Genomic DNA, 21,435 nt, shown 5'->3' on the forward strand with positions numbered 1-21,435 from the left:
CAACATGGGTTCTGAGCCATATCTGTGACCTATACCACAGCTCATGGCAATACCAGATCCTTAACGCACTGAGCAAGGCCAGGGATCGAACCCAGGACCTCAGGGATACTAGCTGGGTTCATAACCTGCTGAACCACAACAAGAACTCCCATGTTTTCATTTTAAATCTAAGTCCCCAAAAGCAGGTGTTTCCACTGAGAAATAAACATGGTTTCTCTTTTCTCTGACTTCTGTCCAGATTCTCTTCAAATTGTGATGACGGTCCGGGCAGAGTGACAACTATGCATAACACGTCCATCCAGCTCTGTTTACGTCGAGCCCTTCAGCATCTGTGGTCCTGCACAGCCCTCACTCTGTCCCTGAGAATCAGGAAAGGTAAGATTTGAGACCCCACAGACCTGAGACCAAACCAAAGCAAGAGAGGCCACTGGAGCACAGTGTGTGCAAGTGTCAATTACAAAAACAAAGTAAAAGACTAGCCCTCAGGACTCCTGTGACAATTCTACACTATAGTCTAGAGCTGAGTTTATCCTAGGCTTGGTGGGAAACATTTATTACAAATTAAGGAAGACGGAGCTCCTGTTGTGGTGCAGAGGAAACGAATCCAACTAGGAACCATGAGGTTGTGGGTTCGATCCCTGGCCTCACTCAGTGGGTTGAGGATACGGCATTGCCGTGAGCTGTGGTGTAGGTCGCAGATGCGGCTCAGATCCCACGTTGCTGTGGCTGTGGTGGAGACGGGCAGCTACAGCTCCGATTAGACCCCTAGCCTGGGAACTTCCATATGCTGCAGGTGTGGCCCTGAAAAGACAAAAAGACAAAAAAAAAAAAAAAAATTGAAGGAAGAGGCTGTTTAGGCTGTTTCAAGCTGATGAAAAGAAAAAGGGAGAGTAAGACTCTGTTCCTTAAAAACAGGACTCTGACCTCTCTGCGTTTTTATAGTCAGAGCCAGGCATCATAGCTGATAAGCCTCTATTCATTGAATGAATAAATAACTGAGACATAGACATAAACAGATCCACTTGGTTCCTGAGACAAGTAATTAAGATTCTTCACATGGTAATATTTCCAAAATCCACATAGACAGGAGTCCTGGGCAGATGTCTCAACAGGAGGAAAGCTCACAGCATGCAATGATTTGTTGGTCTTTCTCTCCTGTGGCTTTGAACAGTGACCCTCTGGGGAAAGGCAGGCTTCAAACAGTGCTGGACTCCTGCAGCTTTTCATTGTTGAAATCATCCATGTAGCTAATATCTTCCACCCACCTCCTGAGGATCACGGTGGGTCAGGTTCTGAGGCGTAGGGAATAGACAAGTTGGATAGCATATGTAATAGTGTGACATATCAGAACTTAGATTTAAAATGAGAATAAAGGGCTCTAGATGTGTGATCTTGAACGGATCCTGACTCATAGTATAAGTGGGAATGGAGAAAGCTATAATTAGGAAGTTAATCTAGTAACAATTGTCTAAACTCTAACATGCCCAGGAACAAGTACTGGGTGAGTAGGAAGACAGGGCTGAGGAAGGCAAGTCACTGGCGCTCTTCACATAGATGGAACAAGACAAGGACATAAATAACCACTTAGTCTCATGTTTACCCATGTTGTAACATGTATCGGCACTTCATTTCTTTTTTTTTTTCTTTTTTTCTTTATTTGCTTTTTTTTTAGGGCTGCACCTGCAGCATATGGAAGTTCCCAGGCTAGGGGTCAAACTGGAGCTATAGCTGCCAGCCTACACCACAGCCACAGCAACAAGGGATCCAAGCCACGTCTACAACCTACCCCACAGCTCCCGGCAACACCAGATTCCCAACCCACTGATCAAGGCCAGGGATCAAACCTGTATCCTCATGGATCCTAGTCAGGTTCATTAACTGCTGAGCCACAAGGGAACTCCCTTTAATTTGGTTTGTTTATTGGCCACACCCATGGCATAGGGAGCATATGGAAGTTCCCAGGCCAGGGATTGAATCCGAGCTGCAGCTGCAAACTACGCCGAGGCTGCAACAATGCTGGATCTTGCAGTAGGGTTCTGAATCACTGTGCCACAGCGGGAACTCCAACACTTCATTTCTTTTCATTGCCAAATAGTATTCCACTGGGTGAGTATAATACATTCTGTTTATCCACTCATCTGTTGATAGACATTTGGGCTGTTACTAGTAATTCTACCACGAATATTCCGTATTAGTTTGGGGTGTTTTCATTTCTCTTGAGTCTATATATCTCGGAGTGGGATTGCAGGATGATATACTAACTGTATGTTGAACCATCTGAGGAACCGAGACACTTTTTCAAAGTGCCAGCACCAGGTTACCTTCCCACCAGCAGTGTAAGAGGATTCCGATTTCTCCCCATCCTCTCCAGCACCTGAAAGGACCTGTCTTTTGAACCCAGGAGCCCTTTGGAGAGTGCTCTGGTCAGAGATTTTTTTTCTCCTGCTTTTTGTGAGGTTGGGTGCAGAGGAGGGACTGCCAGCCAGCAAGGGGAGAGATTGCCCTGCAGAGGGACTGCTGTGTTCATGCAGTCAGTGGTGGCAGTGGCAGTGGTGGCAGGCGGGTGTCTGCACTTCCTAGCTGGGTGTGCACCTGCCTCACCTGTGAACTACAGGGGCCTGCTAAGCCCAAATGACACACATTCTTATCTATGCTTGCAACACCCAATGCACAGGGGCACAGATAGCAGCTGATGGAGCAGCCAAAGAGACTGGGAAAGGCCAGGTTCTAGAAGGGTGACACTCTCAGGGGGCCACCAGAGCGGAAGCGATCTTAGGTTCATTGTTTGTCTACTGCTTGCCACATCTCCTGAGATCTCATTTAATCCTCATAAAGGGACAAGGGAAGAGGAATTAGGATTATGACTCCTCTATCTGCTCCAGGGTTTCTCGAGCTTTTTTTTTTTTTTTTTTTTTTTTTTTTTTTTTTAAAGCTCTCACCTACAAGTCTTTCTAGGCAATGTTTTTTAACTGCCTCCCCCCATAAAATTTTTAGCACCACAGATACACTGTATGTCTGTTTACTTGCTGTATGTACATCTGTGCTTTATTATAAATACAAGAATTTTTTTGTCTTTTTTTTTTTTAATGGCCGTACTCATGGCATATAGAAATTCCCAGGCTAGGGGTCAAATCAAAGCTCTAGCTGCCAGCCTATGCCACAGCCACAGCAGTGCCAGATCCAAGCCATGTCTGCGAACTATAGCACAGCTCACAGCAACGCCGGATTCTTAATCCACTGAGCGAGGCCAGGGATTGAACCTGCATCCTCATGGATACTACTCAGATTCCTTCCCACTGAGCCACAATGGGAACTCCAAGAATAATTTTGTCTCTAGGAACTAGCCCTTACCCCTCCAGGATGATGCTGCCTGTGGGGAAGTTTTATCCCCCAGCACAACAGATTGATGGTAAGACAAGTCTCCTGCCCCCAAGATGCTCATGGTTCAGCAAAGATGATTTAAAAAAAGAAAGAAAAAAGTTACAGGAGTTCCCATGATGGCACAGCAGAAACAAATCCAAGTAGGAACCATGAAGTTGCCAGTTCCATCCCGGGCCTCGCTCAGTGGGTTAAAGATCCAGCCTTGCCGTGAGCTGTCGTGTAGGTCACAGATGCAACTCAGATCTGGCATTGCTGTGGCTGTGGCATGGTCAGCAGCTGTAGCTCCAATTCAGCCCTTAGCCTGGGAACCTCCACATGCTGAGGGTGCGGCCCTAAAAAGACAAAAAAAAAAAAAAATGTTACAAACCAAGGCACAAAAACTGAGCATCACAGTAGGAATTGAAAAATGGAATGATCATTTGTGCTTGAATTAAGAGTCTGACACACCAGTAGCCAGAAAGGAGTCACGGACCTGCTCTCTCTCAGGAACTACCTGAGTCCCCCAAGACTGCATTCAGTTGCTCCTCCCTGACCCTTCCCATGCCTCCCTTTCAGGTGACACTTGATTAAACTGATTTAGCAGCACAGCAGAAAGTACAGGCGGTTCGGGAAGCATCTCACTCTGAGTCCAGCTGTGTAGGGTGGGAAGCAGATAAGGGCCAGTGATCAGAATCCGCCGAACTGAAGCAGTAGGAATCTCTCACTGCACCTTGGGGCTGTCCTGTGCCCCCTACCCCCACCGCAGGCTTCAGAAGTACAGCCAGGCTGGGCAGCAAAGAAGGGCACACCCCGTAAATTCAAGTCGATTTTAGAGCAATGTCCAGTGGCCTTTTTCAGTCCCTCTTTAAACTAATGCCATGTGCATCTGGCCCCAGTTTGCTCTACTCCAGTGTGTACTGGTGGCTCAGGATGCCTGCCGTGGCCACCTCGCCCAGCCTCAGCATACATCGCTGCCAAGTCTCTGATATATGACCTTCCCTTCACAAACCTTACGGGCAAAATCTCAAGGGCTCTTCCAGCAGCACACCTAGCAAAATGTGAGAAAGCATGCTTAGATATGGGGAGCAGGGCTTAAATTTTGTTTTTCTTACTCCTCCTCTTTTCTTTCTTCTGAAAGGATCACCCAATAACTGTGGGACCACAGGAGAAACAGACCTGTCTTTGCCCCCCACTTCCTGACACACAGCTCCCAAAACTCTCAGAATCTCTGGAGTTCCCGTGGTGGCGCAGTCGTTAATGATTCCGACTAGGAACCATGAGGTTGAGGGTTTGGTCCCTGGCCTTGCTCAGTGGGTTAAGGATCTGGCGTTGCCGTGAGCTGTGGTGTTGTTCGCAGATGCGTCTCAGATCCCGTGTTGCTGTGGCTCTGGCCTAGGCTGGTGGCTACAGCTCCGATTAGACCCCTAGCCTGGGAAACTCCATATGCCGTGGGAGCAGCCCCAGAAAAGGCAAAAAGACAAAATGAAACGAACAAACAAAAAAACCCTCTCAGAATCTCTGGAATGAGGAGAGTGTCTTTTGTGTGCTGCTGAGATATCTGGTGGCTGGGGGACCCTAGATGTCTTCAGGATGAGAGCCGGTCACCAGAAAGAACAGAGCTTGATTAGACAGTTGGAAATTCCAGCCCCACCCCCTGACCATCAGGGAGAGGAGAGCTTGGATTGAGCTAATCACCAATGACCATGGATTCAATCATGCCTCCATCATGAAACCGCATCAAAATCCTTAATGGACAAAGTTTGGAGCACCCCCGGGTTGCTGAGCACCTCCAGGTGCCCAGAGAGGGCACACCCCTTCCCACATGCCTTACCCTATGCATCTCTTCCTTGTGGCGGTTCCAGCGCTGTGCCCTTTAATAAACCACTAACAGCAAGTAAAGCTCTTTCCCATCATCTGTGAGCTCTTCCAGCAAATTATCAAACTTCAGGGCGGGGGTCATGGGTACCCCCAGTTTATAGCTGGTTGGTCAGCAGCACAGGTGATGACCTGGGACTTGTGACTGGCCTCAGAAGTGGGGATGGTCTCGTGGGACTGAGCCCTTATCGGGAGCGAGTGTACTAATCTTGGGCGAATAGCATCCTGATTGAACTGGAGCAGTAGTTCAATGCTGGGTCCTGGGTGTTGCAGAACTGGTGGTTGGTGAGGGAAACCCGCCCCCCACTCCCGGCCACTCACTGTCAGAGGTGTTAGGAGTAGGAACCACTCCCACTGTTCATTCATCATTCACATTATCCCAAGTGCTGGTCCCTTTATCTGCATAATCTCATTCACGTACCTGACAACCCGGGGGAAGTAGGAACAGTTATTGTGCCCCCATTACAGATGTGACACTTGAGGCTGAGAGTGACACACTCTGACAGCTGATGCCTGTCACAGCTGGGATTTCAACCCTGGTCTGACCCTGAAATCAGGACTGCGTTTAAAAGCAATTCATTTACCCGGTTTTCATTTTTGGCATAGGAAATGCACATGCAATTTGCAGATTTTGTCAGGTACCAAAAGGTACATAGAGGATATTCCATACTGAGAGATGCAGTTAACAAACACACACTGTTTTTGCACTTTCATTTTTTTTTTTTTTGCCTTAGCAGTGTATCTTGAGGATTATGTTATTCCCAGTACCTTTCCCCCCTAATACTTATTGAGGTGAAATTCCCAAGACATAAATCAACCATTTTAAAGTGAACAATTCTGTGGCATTTTGTACAGTCACAGTGTTACACAATCACACCCTCTCTCTGGTTCCAAAGCATTTTCATTACTCCAAAGTAAAACCTTACCCATCACGCAGTCTCTCCCCATTCACTGCCCCTTCTTCTAGCCCAGGTGACCAATGATCTGCCTTCTGTCTTGATAGATTTATCTATTCTGGGTACATCACATAAGCAGAATCATACAATATGTGATCTTTGGTGATTGGCTGCCTTTACTTAGCATCACGTTATTGTTGTTGTTGTTTTAATGATTTTTATTTTTTTCATTATAGCTTGGTTTAGCCATGTTGGAGCATTCATTACTTTTTCAGGCTGCTAACATTCTATTGTATGAATATATCACAATTTGCTTATCCATTCATCCTTTGATGACTTTGGGCTGCTCCTGCCTTCCTCCTATGAAAACACATGTGTATGGACTTGTGGAAGAACCTGTTTTCAATTCTAGGATGGGAATTGCTGGGTCATATGATAATTCTAGAGTTAACTTTTTGAGAAATTGCCAAGCAGCTTGCCACAGTGACAATCATTTTACATTCCTACCCGAAATATGTGAGGGTTCCATCCTCTCAATATCCTCACCAATACTTGTTATTTTCCATATATACTTTTTTTTGGTCTTGTCTTTTTAGGGCCGCACCTGTGGCTTATGGAGGTTCCCAGGCTAGGGGTCCAATGGGAGCCACAGCCATAGCAACGCAGGATCTGAGACCTGTCTGTGACCTACATCACAGCTCATGGCAATGCTGGATCCTCAACCCACTGAGCGAGGCCAGGGATCGAACCCCTAACCTCATGGTTCCTAGTTGGATTCGCTGAGCACTGTGCCATGATAGGAACTCCATGAAGTTGTCTTGATTTGCATTTCTCCAGTGACTAATGGTACAAGCTGTGAGGTGTAAGCTCTTGAATGTCCTTTTCATGTGTTAGTTGGCTGCTTGTTTATCTTTGGAGAAATGTCTATTTAGGTCCTTTGCGCATTAAAAAATGGGATTTTCTTTCTCCTGTTGAGCATAGAATTCTTTACCAATTCCAGATGTTAGACCCTTATCAGAGACCATTCCTCACTTTCTTTATATCTGCTCAAATGTCACCTTATCAGAGGTCTCTCCACAGCACATCTAAAATAGCAAGTCTCCCCATTCTTCTCAGTCTTTGACTTTATTTTCTTCATAGCATTTATCACCTCCTAACATGTAAAATATTCTCCGTATGTGTGTGTATGTGTGTGTGTGGTGTGTAGGTTTGAAAGTCCCTCTGTATCCTCTGGAATGTAAAGCCGATGCTTTGCTGTTTTATTCATTTCTATTCCCAGCGTCTAGACCAAAGCCTCACACCTAAAGTAGTGTAGTTTTACCAAACACGATTCTTAAAATATAATGTTTTCAAGAGTTCCCATCATGCCTCAGTGGTAATGGACCTGACTGGTATCCATGAGGACGTGGGTTGCATCCCTGGCCTCACTCAGTGGGTTAAGGATCTGGTGTTGCTGTGAGCTGTGGTGTAGGTTGCAGATGTGGCTCAGATCCCACATCGCTGTGGCTGTGGCGTAGGCTGGCGGCTACAGCTCTGATTTGACCCCTAGCCTGAGGACTTCCATATGCCGTGGGTGCGGCCCTAAAAAGACAAATAATAAAAAAAAATCATAATGTTCCCGCTCATCTAATACCTAAGTTTTAAGAGAATTGTTCAGCCCTGTCTGGTCCCTTACACCCTCAGCTGCCTACTCTAGAATTATATAGCCATCAGCTCATAAAAGCAAGATGCTCTCCGGCCCCCCTGCACCCTTTACAGACTTGAGCCTGCACTGCTTGCCCCAACCTTGGCAGTTACCACATCCAAACCTGTTTCTAATCAGCTCACTTTTTATTGTCTCCCTATTTCTGACCTCACCCTACTTTAGATGTGATACTCAGCACTGTTCTTTTCGGCTCTGCTCTTTAACTGTTAGTCATGCTCCAGAAACATCTTTCATTTGGTTTCTGGGACCCTCTTCAGTGGTGTTTTTTCTTGAGCAGTTCTTTTACCAATTCCTCCTCTCTTGGGTCTTAATTTGAACCCAATGGAGAATGTTTGGTGGTAGCTGCTGGCAGAAAGCTGAATGCAAAACTTAGAAAGCACTTCAGGGAGTTCCCGTTGTGGCTCAGTGGTTAACGAATCCGACTAGGAATCATGAGGTTGAGGGTTCAATCCATGGCCTTGCTTAGTGGGTTAAGGATCTGGCGTTGCCATGAGCTGTGGTGTAGGTTGCAGATGCGGCTCAGATCCTGAGTTGCTGTGGCTCTGGTGTAGGCCGGCAGCTACAGCTCTGATTCGACCCCTAGCCTGGGAACATCTATATGCCATGGGAGCGGCCCTAGAAAAGGCCAAAAGACAAAAAAAAAAAAAAAAAAGGAAAGAAAGAAAGAAAGAAGGAAAGAAAGAAAGGAAGAAAGGAAAAAGAAAGCACTTCAGGAGTTCCCTTGGTGGCTCAGTGGTAACGAACCCAACTAGTATCTGTGAGAACACACGTTTGATCCCTGAACCCAACTAGTATCTGTGAGGACACACGCTTGATCCCCGGGCTTGCTCAGTGGTTTAAGGATCCTGCGTTGCTGGGAGCTGTGGTGTAGGCCGCAGACACAGCTCAGATCTGGCGTTGTTGTGCCTGGAGTGTAGGCGGGCAGATACAGCTCCGATTCAGCCCCTAGCCTGGGAACTTCCATATGCTGCAGGTGCGGCTCTAAAAAAGACAATAAATAAATAAATACATTTTTTTAAAAAAGAAATCACTCCAATTTTCCTTTTACTATTATCTACAGCACAATCTCTTTTTCTTGGGCTGGCTGCTACTAGCAATGCTACCACCATCTTCTGATCTCCAGTGAAGCTTCATATCTCCCCAACGGTAATGAATAGAGGTTAAACATTTTGGTCCCTGGACGGACATTATTAGGAATACCTAGGAGATTATTACAACTGCAAAGTCTAGGGCCCCATCCAGGAGTCTGTGTTTAAGACCCACTCTTGTTGCTCCCAGGCAATTCTGATGTTTACTAAATTTTGAGAACACCAGCCCAAAAGATGATGGGTCCTGGCCTGTGCTGCCTGGCCATCAGGGTGAATTTCCAAAACAGCACAATCAAACTGGCAAGGGGCTATTGTCTTGCAGAGATATTGAGCAAATAGACCCATTCCAAGTGTCTGTTTCAGGTCAAGCAGGAGCAGGCAATAAGTGACGGAGGAACAAAAACAAGAAGACATGGAGTAAACATTCGTTTCAGGGGAAACGAATCTGACTAGCATCCTTTTGGACACAGGTTCGATCCCTGGCCTCACTCAGTGGGTTAACGATCCAACATTGCCATGAGCTATGGTGTAGGTTGCAGACCTGGCTCGAATCTGGTGTTTCTGTGGCTGTGGCGTAGTCTGGCAGCTGTAGCTCTGATTCGACCCCTAGCCATATGACTTGGGTACGACCCTAAAAAGCAAAAAAAAAAAAAAAAAAGAGAGAGAAGACACAATTTTAGCATTTTTCTATCCAAACTGTTCTAAACGTAGGAAGTCTTTTCTTTCTTGAGACTGCACAAATTCCTTCCTCTGAATCTTGCTCATGTGTCATCAGGGGGCTGGATGGAAATCATACGGCAGGAAGGGATGTGCAGACCATGAGTGAGAAAAGAAAACAAGTTTAAAATGTGAAAGCCTCAGCTACAGGACCTAAGCATGGATGGGAGCGTGTTCTGGGTACAGAGCATGTCTATTATGTGAACTTCTTCTGACCCAGCCATGCTGGCAGCACTGTGCGCTGAGGCAGACAAAAGGTTTTCCTGCATAAGCAGAGAAAAGCTGTCTGCACAAGACCCTCCAGAACCCTTCGTGGTCTGAGCAAAATCGCCGTGGACACTCCCCTCACCCAGGCTTCCCTGGAGCCCCAGCGGAGCACACAAAGGGAGCTCTGTTCCCTGCTCGCTTTGCAAGAGCTTTGTTAGCCAGACCTGGCAACACTACAGAAGTGATCATATCATAATGGCTAACACTCAGTGATGCTTGCTCAGTGCAGGCACTTTGCGGAGTGTCTTAAGGAGCTATTTCTTTTAAGACTCACAACAGTCCCATGAGGTCGATACTGTGCTTGCCCTCCTTTTATAGATGAGGAAAGTGGGGCTCAGAGAGGTATCTCAGTCACCTGGATGGAGAGTAGCACAGAGCTGGGATCATTCCCAGCCCCAGTCCTTTAATGACGACACAGCGATGCCTCTAGCAAAGGAGAAAGTCATTTAAAAATGAACAAACTTGGAGTTCCCTTCGTGGGTCAGTGGAAATGAATCTGACTAGTATCCATGAGAACCCAGGTTCGATCCCTGGCCTCACTCAGTGAGTTAAGGATCTGGCATGGCCATGAGCTGTGGTGTAGGTTGCAGATGCAGCTTGGATGTGGAGTTGCTGTGACTGTGGCATGGGCTGGCAGCTACAGCTCCAATTGGACCCCTAGCCTGGGAACCTCAATATGCTGCAGGTGCGGCCCCAAAAGGACAGAAAAAAAAAAAAAAAAACCATGAACAAACTTGGGTTTAGAGAGAGACCAAGGAGCTTATCTGAGATTATAAATATACAAGGTGGAGTTCCCGTCGTGGCGCAGTGGTTAACGAATCCGACTAGGAACCATAAGGTTGCGGGTTCGGTCCCTGCCCTTGCTCAGTGGGTTAACGATCCAGCGTTGCCATGAGCTGTGGTGTAGGTTGCAGATGCGGCTCGGATCCCGCGTTGCTGTGGCTCTGGTGTAGGCCGGTGGCTACAGCTCCGATTGAACCCCTAGCCTGGGAACCTCCATATGCCGCAGGAGCGGCCCAAGAAATAGCAACAACAACAACAAAAAGACAAAAGACCAAAAATAAAATAAAATAAATAAATAAATAAATAAATAAATACACAAGGTAGCAAAACCATGACTAGAACACAGTTCTTTCCCCTACACCACGATGCCCCCGCCGCAGGCTTCTTTGTCGATATTCCTGAACAAGAGCAGAGTATTTCCTGAGAGTTGCCCCCTCCCCTGCAAGCTTCCAGAGCACAGAACGGCCAAAGCCCATATCCAGGAGGTCCACGCACCTGCTTGCATCCCTGGCTCGGACCTTGGGCAAGTTACCTTATCTCTTTTCCCCTTCATTTTCTTTTATAGGTATAATTTGCCTACATTAAATTCCGAGTTTTTGGAGTACCGTTCTACGAGTTTTGACAAATGTAGACCAACATTTTATGTCTGCCACCACAATCAAAGTACAGAACCCCTAAATGTTCCTGTGCCCCTTTATAGGCAATGCCTCCTCTCATTGTAGCCTCTGGCAACAGATGACAGGGGGATGTAGTCCCTATAGTTTTCATTTTTTCTAGAACATCATATAAGTGGAATCAGTATATAGCCTTTTTTTTTCATTTTTAAAGGTTTTATTGAAGTATAGTTGATTTACAATGTTGTGGTAATTTCTATGGTACAACAAAATGATTCAATTATACATGTACATACATTCATTCTCTTTCAGATTCTTTCCCACACAGATTATCACAGAATATTGGGTAGAGTTCTCTGTGCTATACAGCAGGTCCCCTGTTGGCCAATCATTCCATGTACCTTTGTGTGCATGTGCCAATCCCAAACCCCCCATCCATCCCTCCCACCCTCCTACCTGTCCCCTCTGGTAACCATAAGTTCTTCAGAGTCTCCGAGTCTAGTATATAGCCTTTGAGTCTGGTTTTTTTTTCCACTTAGCATAATGCATTTGAGATGTGTTTGTGTTGGTCATGTAAGTGGTTCATTCCTTTTTACCACTGACCAGCAGAGATCTTAACATAGCAAAACCCAGCCATCCCCCTGGAAACATCTTGGCAGGCTGTTGAGATCTTCACCTATTAAGTTATGACCCCTTATTTTCAAGGTGGAGCAACTATCTTGGAGACTGTGGTAGTGCAGGTGACTGGAAACCAGGACTGAGTCACAGATGCACAAACACATCTCTTGGGGACTTCCCAGGTTATCTTAGTGACAGCAGGTATAGGCTAAGAGCCCTGTAGCTTAGGCACTAACGTGATCATAAGCTAGAGAATCCTGGAATATTCAGGTCTTGGCAGTAAGGGTTAGACCAGCACCCACACTCAAGGCTACCCAGCTCCACATCCAGCCTTCCTTCTGCGCTCCATTGGCTTCTAACCACATCCGGGGCAAGCGAGTACTGCTGGCTATTGCACATGTCAGGGGAGCGGCTGATGGCAGGAGAGGAAAGCTTTTGGGTAAGGCTTCATGATAAATGAGCCTGTGGCAAGAACCATTCCAGAATATATCCTGAAGGGCCACCTCTCATACTCCTGAATCAGCATCTCCAAAGGACAAGCTGATATCTGTGTTCAGCAAGCTTCCCAGGTCATTCCGATAGTGTTGAAAACTGCTCCAGGGAAGAAAAAAACACACCATTCTGACCTCAAGACATGGAGAGAACTGGGCAGAAACACATTTCTAGATGGTCTTCTTCTACGGTTGCCTAAGAACATCAGTTCTTTTTTTTTTTTTTTTTTTTTTTTTTGTCTTTTGTTGTTGTTGTTGCTATTTCCTGGGCCGCTTCCGCGGCATATGGAGGTTCCCAGGCTAGGGGTCCAATCGGAGCTGTAGCCACTGGCCTACGCCAGAGGCACAGCAACGCGGGATCCAAGCCGCGTCTGCAACCTACACCACAGCGCACGGCAACGCCGGATCATTAACCCACTGAGCAAGGGCAGGGATCGAACCCTCAACCTCATGGTTCCTAGTCGGATTCGTTAACCACTGCGCCACGACGGGAACTCCAGAACATCAGTTCTTGCCTCTTCCTTTTTGGCACTGGCTCCACCACACTTCTCTTGTTCCTTCAACAGCCTCCACTTCAGATACACTTGGAAGAATGTACAGAGCACAGGAATCCACCTGCTAAACAAGCAAAACAAGACAGCCAGGATTGGGGCTCATTCCTCCGGTGCTGTGTTCAAAGTGGGAGGGTCAGGAGTAGGGTCCTCTGGGTCCCCTTTTATCCCCCACCCATGGAAATTTGGCAAATTAAATGTAAGTATTGGATAGTCAGTGGTTCTTACTCATGGAAACCCTGAGTCCACGTGAACACTCTTTCCAAAGCCAGATGGAGTTTCCATTCAGAAAAATCTTGGCATCAATTTCCTCAGAACAATCACAACATACAGGCAGGAGCTGGGAGGGCTCAATGGGATTGGTGGCTGGCACTGCAGGTCCGAGGGGGTCAGCAAAAGGGGGGAAGCTTCTGGTTGACATTTCCCTGTCCTCTTGGACCTGGTGGGCTTCTATTTCTAATTCATGCGTCTCGAGAGGAGTAATGACTTTCCCAAATGCAATCCTTCCTTGATGAGGACCTCCTTGTTGATCTACAGGCAGTCCCACCCCAGATATTTAAGGCAGCTTGGTAGCCAGCAACAGAAAGTCATGAAACCTAGCTGGAAAAAAAGAAAAGAGAAGTATGGGAGAAGAATCCCCAAACATCTTACAAAGTCTAAGGGCGGATGCGGCAGCTGGGTCTCAAAACTCAGGTAAGACTCGAACCAAGAACCAGAATGACATCATGGGAAGAGGAAGCCCCCCCGCCCCCGCCTCTTCCCATCACACCCTCTCTCAGTCTCATGGACTCTCACTTCTCGAAATGTGTCTCCCCCACCCTCTCTCTCTCTCTCTTGGACTTCCTTTCTCGATGGTAGCTTTTGTCCTTAAGCAGCTGAACAGTAGGGTCTCCAGCCTCAAAATCCAGGAAAGACTGATGGGTCCCACTTCAGGCAGGTGTCCATCCTGGTCCAATCACAGGGGCAGGAGAAGTGGGTCCTCCATGTGGATAGCGCCGAACCTGCGGCTCCCACAGAGTTAACTGGACCAGCGATGGACACTCCTCTCCTCCTATGGATGCTCTGAAAAGAATCAGCTTTTTTTGTCTTTTCCTCTGTCATGCTGTCCTGACTTTATCTGCTTACTTCTCTGTTTCTTTATACTCAGTAGGTTCCTCGTGGGTGGGATCCCAGCCGCTCCCAGGCCTGCACTCATGGAGGGTGTCCTTCCTGAGTGTGAACTCCCTGAAGATGCCAGGCTAGACAGATTGGAGACGGTGGCAGAGCCAGGCATCCCAGGGAATCTCAGGGGCCTGCATTCTAGCAGGGAAAAGAGATACTAAATAGATACTAAATAGTCCTGCAGATACATGATCTCTGAGCCAACTCTTCACGTGTGTTTCCAAATTATGTTCAGTGAAGTCAATCTAGGAAGGGAAAGAGAAAAGAGGAGTGTTTAATAAGGCCTTCCTTGGTCTAATTAGTTATTCAGAATGGTTAAAGTTTTAAAAATCGGTACCTTGATGTTCCTGTCAAGGCACAGCGGAAATGAACCTGACTAGGAACCATGAGGTTACAGGTTCGATCCCTGGCCTCACTCAGTGGGTTAAGAATCCAGCATTGCTGTGAGCGGTGGTGCAGGTAGTAGAAGTGGCTCGGATCTGGTGGTGTTGTGGCTGTGGCGTAGGCAGCAGCTACAGCTCTGATTAGACCCCTAGCCTGGGAACCTCCATGTGCCACACGTGCGACTCTAAAAAGACAAAAAGACAAAAAAAAAAAAAATAGGTACCTAAAAGTCACCTATCCAGACTGAGTCCCTACAAGTTCTGGATGTCTGAGGTTTCCTTGTTTGCAAACTGTTCCCTGTCCTGGTGTTGGCTGGGGAGGGGTTGACATTATCTGTCACTCCCAGGGTTATTACCCCCAGCTGGAGAACTTCCACATGCTACAGGTGTGGCCCTTAAAAGAAAGAGAGAGAGGGAGGAAGAGAGAAAGAAGGAAAGCGAGAAAGAGAAAAGAAAAGAAAATGTTACAAATGCAACTGAAGGTAATCCCTATCTCTTCCCCCGCCTTCTACCTCAGAGGCAGCCTGCCCATTTCTGTGTTTTTTACTGTATTTTGTAGCATCCGTAAACAACAGATAGTTGTTTTGTGTCTTTAAAATCAGCACAAATACCATTCTGTGCATCTCATCTTGCAAATTGCCACATTATGTCTTTTGAAAGTTATCCACGTTGTTGCCTAGAAATACTGCTCCATTCCTTTAACTCCTGTAGAGTATTCTATTGTTTGCAGGAGCCTATTTATGGCTTCTTCTGCTGCAGACACTAAAAAGTGTTTTCAAGCACATGGCCATGACCTTCTGCGGGGTCGTCAGCTAGCCCTGAAATTGCTGTGTGGGTGCGAACTTTGTAGGTAATTTCCAGCAGGCGACAACCTCTCTGCTGCCACTTCCTCAACCATGAAATGAGACCCCTCAGGAAAAAAGGTGAAGATGTTTAAGTTTAAATGACAATTCCAGTAACTGGGTCCAATACCCTAAAAGAAAAACAAAACAAAACAAAAAAAACAATTTTGTTGGATAGACAGCTGAGACCAGTGATATAAATGGAAATTGTGGCATTTTAGAAAGTTCTTTACCCTAAAGATGATCGATCTGGACAGCTCTGGACAACTGTGCCTGCTCTATGTGTTCCAGAGCCCGTGCCCTCACAATGACCTTCCAGACTGTGACCTTTTTTAAGTCAGGCCCCAAACCCCAGGGCTACTCCCCTGCTGCCCCTAAGCTTCTTGGAGCCCAGAACACGTGTGGGTCTGATTTGAGCCCATCTCTGCAGCTCCCTCTGGTGCTTTTCTGCTTGTCTATGAATGCCTCACACTAGTGCCTCAGGGGGAGCATTTATATCTGAGGACTATAAATTTTCTTACTTTTTCTTTCTTTTTTCTTCTTTATCTCTCTCCTTTTTACTAGTTTCACTTAATACTGGTATTATTGATACATTTGTACATTTAAGAGTACAAAATTTAGACCCTGGATGAGAAAACACATAGCCCTTCACCTGTCACTTGGGGAAGCACAACTTTTTTCTTTTTTTTTAAAGTTCAGTCTGAAAGTCAAGATCTCCAGGCTAGAGTTCCCACTGTGGCACACGGGATCAGCAGCATCTCTGGAGGGCTGTGACACAGGTTCCATCCCTCCCCTGGTGCAGTGGGTTAAGTGGTGTGGTCTGTGCGTAGGTTGGAAAAAGTATTTTCCAGACTCAGTGCAGGGTGAAGAAAAGACAAGTTTACTGAGGCAAGAATGCTGTTAATCCAGCAGGCTGACTTCCTGCTAATCAGGGAGAGTTGACCCTGGGCACATGGTCTTGCCTGTTTTTACAGCCCAGGGACAAAGGAGAGAGAGGAGAGGTCTTACCATACACCTGCTGACCCTCTGATTGGTTGGGGAAAGATGGGGTATTCTGCTACACTTGCTGATTGATTGGGGTTGTATATTGCCTCTATAGGGGCAGGGTGAGGAGTGGGCTACATGCCTTTCCTAGTAGGTGGCAGGAAGGAGTAGACTAGGTGCTGGGGGTGGGGGACTCAGGAAGTTTGTAACAATTACAATGAGACAGGGGGGGATGATAAAGGTCTGATCATTCTTATCTCAACCAAAAGCCTTTTGAGTTTTACCTCCTTGGAGAGGTCTTGAAGTCCCCCATCAAGGACCCTGCATTGCCACAGCTGTGTTGTAGGTTACAACTGTGGCTCGGATCTGATCCCTGGCCTAGGAACATCATATGCCATGGGGAGGCCAAAAAAGAGAAAAAAAAAGATTTTCAGACTTCAGAACAGCAGATACAAGGTAGAAGACAAGTCTTATTTGGGGGAGATTCCAGTCTTTAAGCCAACAATGTGGAGGAATAGAAGACATGGTTTGCTCTGTAAATCTATACCATTGTGACTCTTGCCTTGGCCCCCAAATACGCCCCCTGGCTGTGACCTCTGTTCTGCTTTAGTTTCTTCCTAGAGTGTGTGCCTGAAGTGGCAAGGTGGGATATTTGGGGATTTGCCTCCATGCTCTTTGCATGGGATTGGCCAACCCCAGAAAGCTAGGGAATAGCTGAGTCAGGCCTGCCAAATATCAAAGGGACAGCACAGAAAATGCTGGGGGTGAGGGGGCTTTCTCTGGACTTTTGGGAAGGTCTGACCCAGAGACCCAGAAATTGAAGAGAACCTGGCTAGAAGCCACAGAGTGGTGATAAACTGTGAATCAGAGAGTTCTGCAAAGAAAGAAAATTATGAGAGGGAAAGCTAAGAGCACTGGCTTTAGAGTCAGTCGCACCCAGAGTCGAGTTCCAGACCAACCCACTTGCTGTCTGGCTCTGGGCAGAAGGCCTAACACCTCTGAGTTTCCAGGCAACTCACTATAGATTGGAGTGTGCCCCGTGCCTGATGCCAAGAAGGCCCCCAATATGCTTTCTTCCCACTTTCCCCTCTGCTGTATCCTGATGAACATGATAAAGAGGCCCCTGGAGGGGAGGCCCATTTTCTCCTCTAGCTTCTTAGCATCTCCAGCTGGACCTAAGAATTAAACTGACCTAAGATAATAATAGGGGGAAAGCATCCATGTGTTATTAAACTCTCAAGTGTACATGGGGGCCTTCACAGGCAAAATGAAGACCTGGGAATGACCCTGATCTGGAAGCATATATATCTCTTAGACAGAGAAATGATAGGTTTATGAAGAAATGATGAGGCAAAGCGGGTTGGGCTAGGGACAGCGAACTGTGGGGAAGTGACTGGGAGCTCTATGGGGGGAAACTCATGGAAGATGAGGGTTGTTTTTAGTAAGTGTGTTTGTTCAGGTCCCTTTTGGCATTGACTCACTCTCTGATGATAAGAATGTTCTCTTTCTGGTACAGGGAAAGCATCTCTCTGGTGGGAAATTTTATGGTCTGCTTTTAGGTGGAAAATGTCACGTCTGAAAGCTCTTCCTGCATCTGCTGTTTCTCAAGTAGCTTCAGTGCAAAATAATGAATATGCCAAAGTGGCATATTTGGGGTGGCATGTCCCATACTCCCTCCCCAAACACATAGTTTCTAAGTGGTCACCAGCAGAAATTGCTCATCTCATGCTCCCAAGTCATCTCATCCTTCCGGGCCAGGTTTACAGTAGAAGAGCTTGGCAGTGAGCTTGTAGCATCTGGAGCCAGATTCCTGGGTTCCATTCCCAATTCAACCACTTATGAGTTCTGTGGCTTTAGGGAAGTTTCCTTATTTGTAAGAAGGGAATAAAAGTAGTACTACCTTACTCAGAGACTGAGAATTACATGAGTTAATACTTGCTCCTGGCATATAATGCACGCTCAGTAATGTTACTGCCATACTGGTAGATCAATAGCAATTGATATAATGATCAGCCCATCAATTTCTTGGGGACCAACTGTATATTATAATTGAGGCTCTGGTGACACAAAATGGGCAAGTCAGTCCCCGCCCTCCTAGAGGAGCTCCTGGTCTCTGGGGGGAAAATGGGCCAGTGACCAGACAGACCATGGCAAATTAGGGGAAGCAAATTAGGGGAGCACCATGGGCTGCAAATTAGGGGAAGCACATGATGCTGGGAGAACCCAGAGGGAAAATGGGATGGAGTAGGGACAGATAATGAGAGACTGAGTCTTGAAAGATGGGGTGGAGTTAGCCAGACCAAGGGGAGGAAGAAGGGCTGTCCAGACAGGAAGAGTAACAGGAAAAAAAAAAAAAATAGGAGGGGATTGACCAACAAAACACAGGTTTATTCAAAAATCAGGTGAGTGCTCCCTGTTCTAGGCACTAGGGAGAGGACCAGTAGATAGACAAATTCTGCTCTCTTTACAATATAGCTAAACATAGATACCCCAATTATCACATGCCCCACACTTTCCTGCATGTGTGTTACTTCAAAAGGTACCCTTACTACTTGTCAACTAAATTAAAGACCGACAACAGGAGAGCTGGGAGTTTTAGTTTTCCTTGGGAACCTCTTGAGGACTAGAGCCCTAAGTAGGGGAAGAGGCAAGACTTTGGGTTCACAAAATTTTCTCTTAAAAATGTCTGCCCACCCCAAGGCCTGTTCTGCCAGTTTTCCGAGGGCACAGAGTGCCTCATTCCTGATCTCTGCCCTCAACTCCTTTTAGGGTGTGTTGAAGGTCAGCGGAGTGCTGAGGCTAGTGACTTCACCCTTGGAGAACCAGATGGCAAGTGATGTTTGTTAGTTATCATACCATAACCTCCATTCTACATTTGGGCCAACTGAAGAGCAGATGAATCTGATAACTTGGCCAGATTGGTAAAGTCCTGAGGAGCAGAGCTGGGATTGACACCATTGCGGCTGTATACTCTTTATCATTCCGCTATGACACCCTTAAGAAGCTTGCTGGCATTCTCCTAGAACTATTGAGGGAGCTACAAGTGGATTTTCTTGGCTGGAGTACGTGTCAGCGATGGCAAACAGATTAAGACCCGCCTGTGATGGGCCTAGAATGCCAGGCTAAGGGGCTTCGATTGTATCTGCCTGCTGGGTAAAGGATGGCTTGGAAAGGACAAGGTAGGAAACAGAACACCCCCCTCACCCCACCCCCTGCCTCCCTTAAGCTGTGGCAAGAATCTGGCCAGAGATGACAATGGACTGGGATGCTGCAGGGCAGTGGGATGCAAGGAAAGGGACAGCTTCCAGGAAAGCCAAGCCCCGCAGCAAACGAGGCCAGCCTGGAGTAGGAGATCGCCTGGGGACCCGGCGGCCAATGGCGGCGGGCTGGGCCACCGCCCCTCCCATGGGGCGGGGGCTGGCTGGCGGGCGGGCGGGGCGAGCGCTGCGGGCTCGCCCGGGTACCAGCGCTGCCGCATCCCCGCCGCGCTCCCAGCACTCGGGCCCAGCCCACCGCGCCGCTCCTGCTCCGCAGCCCGGAGGCAGCCCCCGCCGAGGCCTGGCAGATCCAGACCCGAGCGCAGCGCGGTCCAAGCTGGGTAGGTGAGGGCCGCTGGCGGGTACGGTGGGCGGCTCAGCTCGGTCCCGCTGGACTTGGTTTCAACCCCGGGGGTGGGGGTGGGGATGGTGATCTGCTCAGTGACCCCCCGAGATGGGGGCTGGGTCGCAGTACCGTAGCTGCGCTCTGACCTGATCGAGGAGGGGGAGGGCTCGAACCCGAGACCAAGCCGGGGTCGAGAGCGGGTTGGTGGGTGTAAGCATCGGGGAACCCAGGTTCTGTTGCTCCGGGAGGGGGTTATCACTGGGGACAGGAGCAGAGCACAGCCTGTGCCTGAGGATGGGGGTATGGGTACCCAGAAGATTCGGGCGCGGGGGCGCAGGGGCGCAGAGGCCCGGGGCTGGAGCGGGTTGGGGGCTTCCCTGACCGCGGGAGCTGCGTCTGGAGGGGGGCTCGATTTCATCAGGTCTGAGGGTGGGTGAGGGGAAGCGGAGCGCCAGATGGGGGCGGGCCGAGGCTCTTAGTGCCCGCGGCGGCGGCGGGGCGGGGCGGCGGCGCGGAAGAGCGGGTGGTCGGCGCGCCTCTGACAGCATTCTGGGACGCGCAGGCGGCGGCACCCGCGGCGGGCGCAGAGCGGAGATGCGGCGGCTCGGGAGCACCCTGCTGTGCCTGCTGCTGGCGGCGGCGGTCCCCACGGCCCCCGCCCCGGCTCCGACGGTGACCTCGGCTCCAGTTGAGTCGGGTCGGGCTCTCAACTACCCGCAAGAGGAGGCCACCCTCAACGAGATGTTCCGCGAGGTTGAGGAACTGATGGAAGACACGCAGCACAAACTGCGCAGCGCGGTGGAGGAGGTGGGTGCGCTCAAACGGTCGGCGCTCTGGGGAAGCGCAGGGCTGGCCACAAGGGGGTCTGGGAGACCAGTACTCGAAGGCCCTGGGTGGGGCCGGCAGCTGATTCTGAGTTGTCTGGAAGCAGCGCAGGGTGATTCCCAACTCCCACCTCCCTTTTGCCTTCCTGCCAAAAGCTCTGGGTCTGAGTCTAACCACCCAGAGACTATGGCAGGACCCACCCATGGGCAGCTGGGGTCACCACCTGCGCACGGGCTGCCGGCCATCACCCAACAATTATCTTCAGGTGTGCACTTGGCCTCATCTGGTGGTAAGCGGGTGCTTGCAAGGCCCCTGGTATTCCAGTGCTGTGGTTTTGCAGAGGAAGCTCCTGGCATCTCAAGTCCTAGCTTGTCTGTTAGGTTTTGAGCTTGTGCCATCTTCCTAAGAGACAGTTAGGGCGCTGTGTGGGGACAGAGAGCCCTGAGCTTTGCTGGTAATCTGTTTGGGCTTCCATGTGGGACAGAGAAAGAAACTGGGAACCTTAAATCCCAGCATCCTATTCAATTGTCAAAGGGTGGTGGGTGAGAGGAGGAGGGGCACTGTGAAAGGCAACCCCACCCCCACCCCAGGAGCACTTTGGAGTCAGTCCTGGGCTCAGAGTTCTCCCCTGTCATTCACTGGCAGGGTGGCATCGGGCAAATCCCTTGATAG

At 48.4% G+C, this 21,435-nt stretch overlaps 1 protein-coding gene across 2 annotated transcripts in view; it reads left to right on the top strand.

Annotated features, from left to right (window-relative positions):
• Positions 1-19,797: 19,797 nt before the first annotated feature.
• Positions 19,798-21,435, top strand: part of DKK3 (dickkopf WNT signaling pathway inhibitor 3) — a 59,121-nt gene continuing 57,483 nt past the window's right edge. Inside the window, exons 1-2 of one of the 2 annotated variants that reach the window (XM_005661123.4) lie at positions 19,798-19,933; positions 20,501-20,745. In XM_005661123.4, coding sequence (XP_005661180.3) covers positions 20,533-20,745 — 213 coding nt within the window. In that variant the 5' untranslated portion in view covers positions 19,798-19,933; positions 20,501-20,532. 2 annotated transcript variants of the gene reach the window in all.

Source organism: Sus scrofa, chromosome 2, assembly GCF_054392235.1.
Source record: "Sus scrofa isolate SSC_HxYL_T2T_F1_AM1 chromosome 2, Sscrofa_HxYL_maternal_Yorkshire_Landrace_v2.0, whole genome shotgun sequence".
In the NCBI taxonomy this organism is placed as follows: domain Eukaryota; kingdom Metazoa; phylum Chordata; class Mammalia; order Artiodactyla; family Suidae; genus Sus; species Sus scrofa.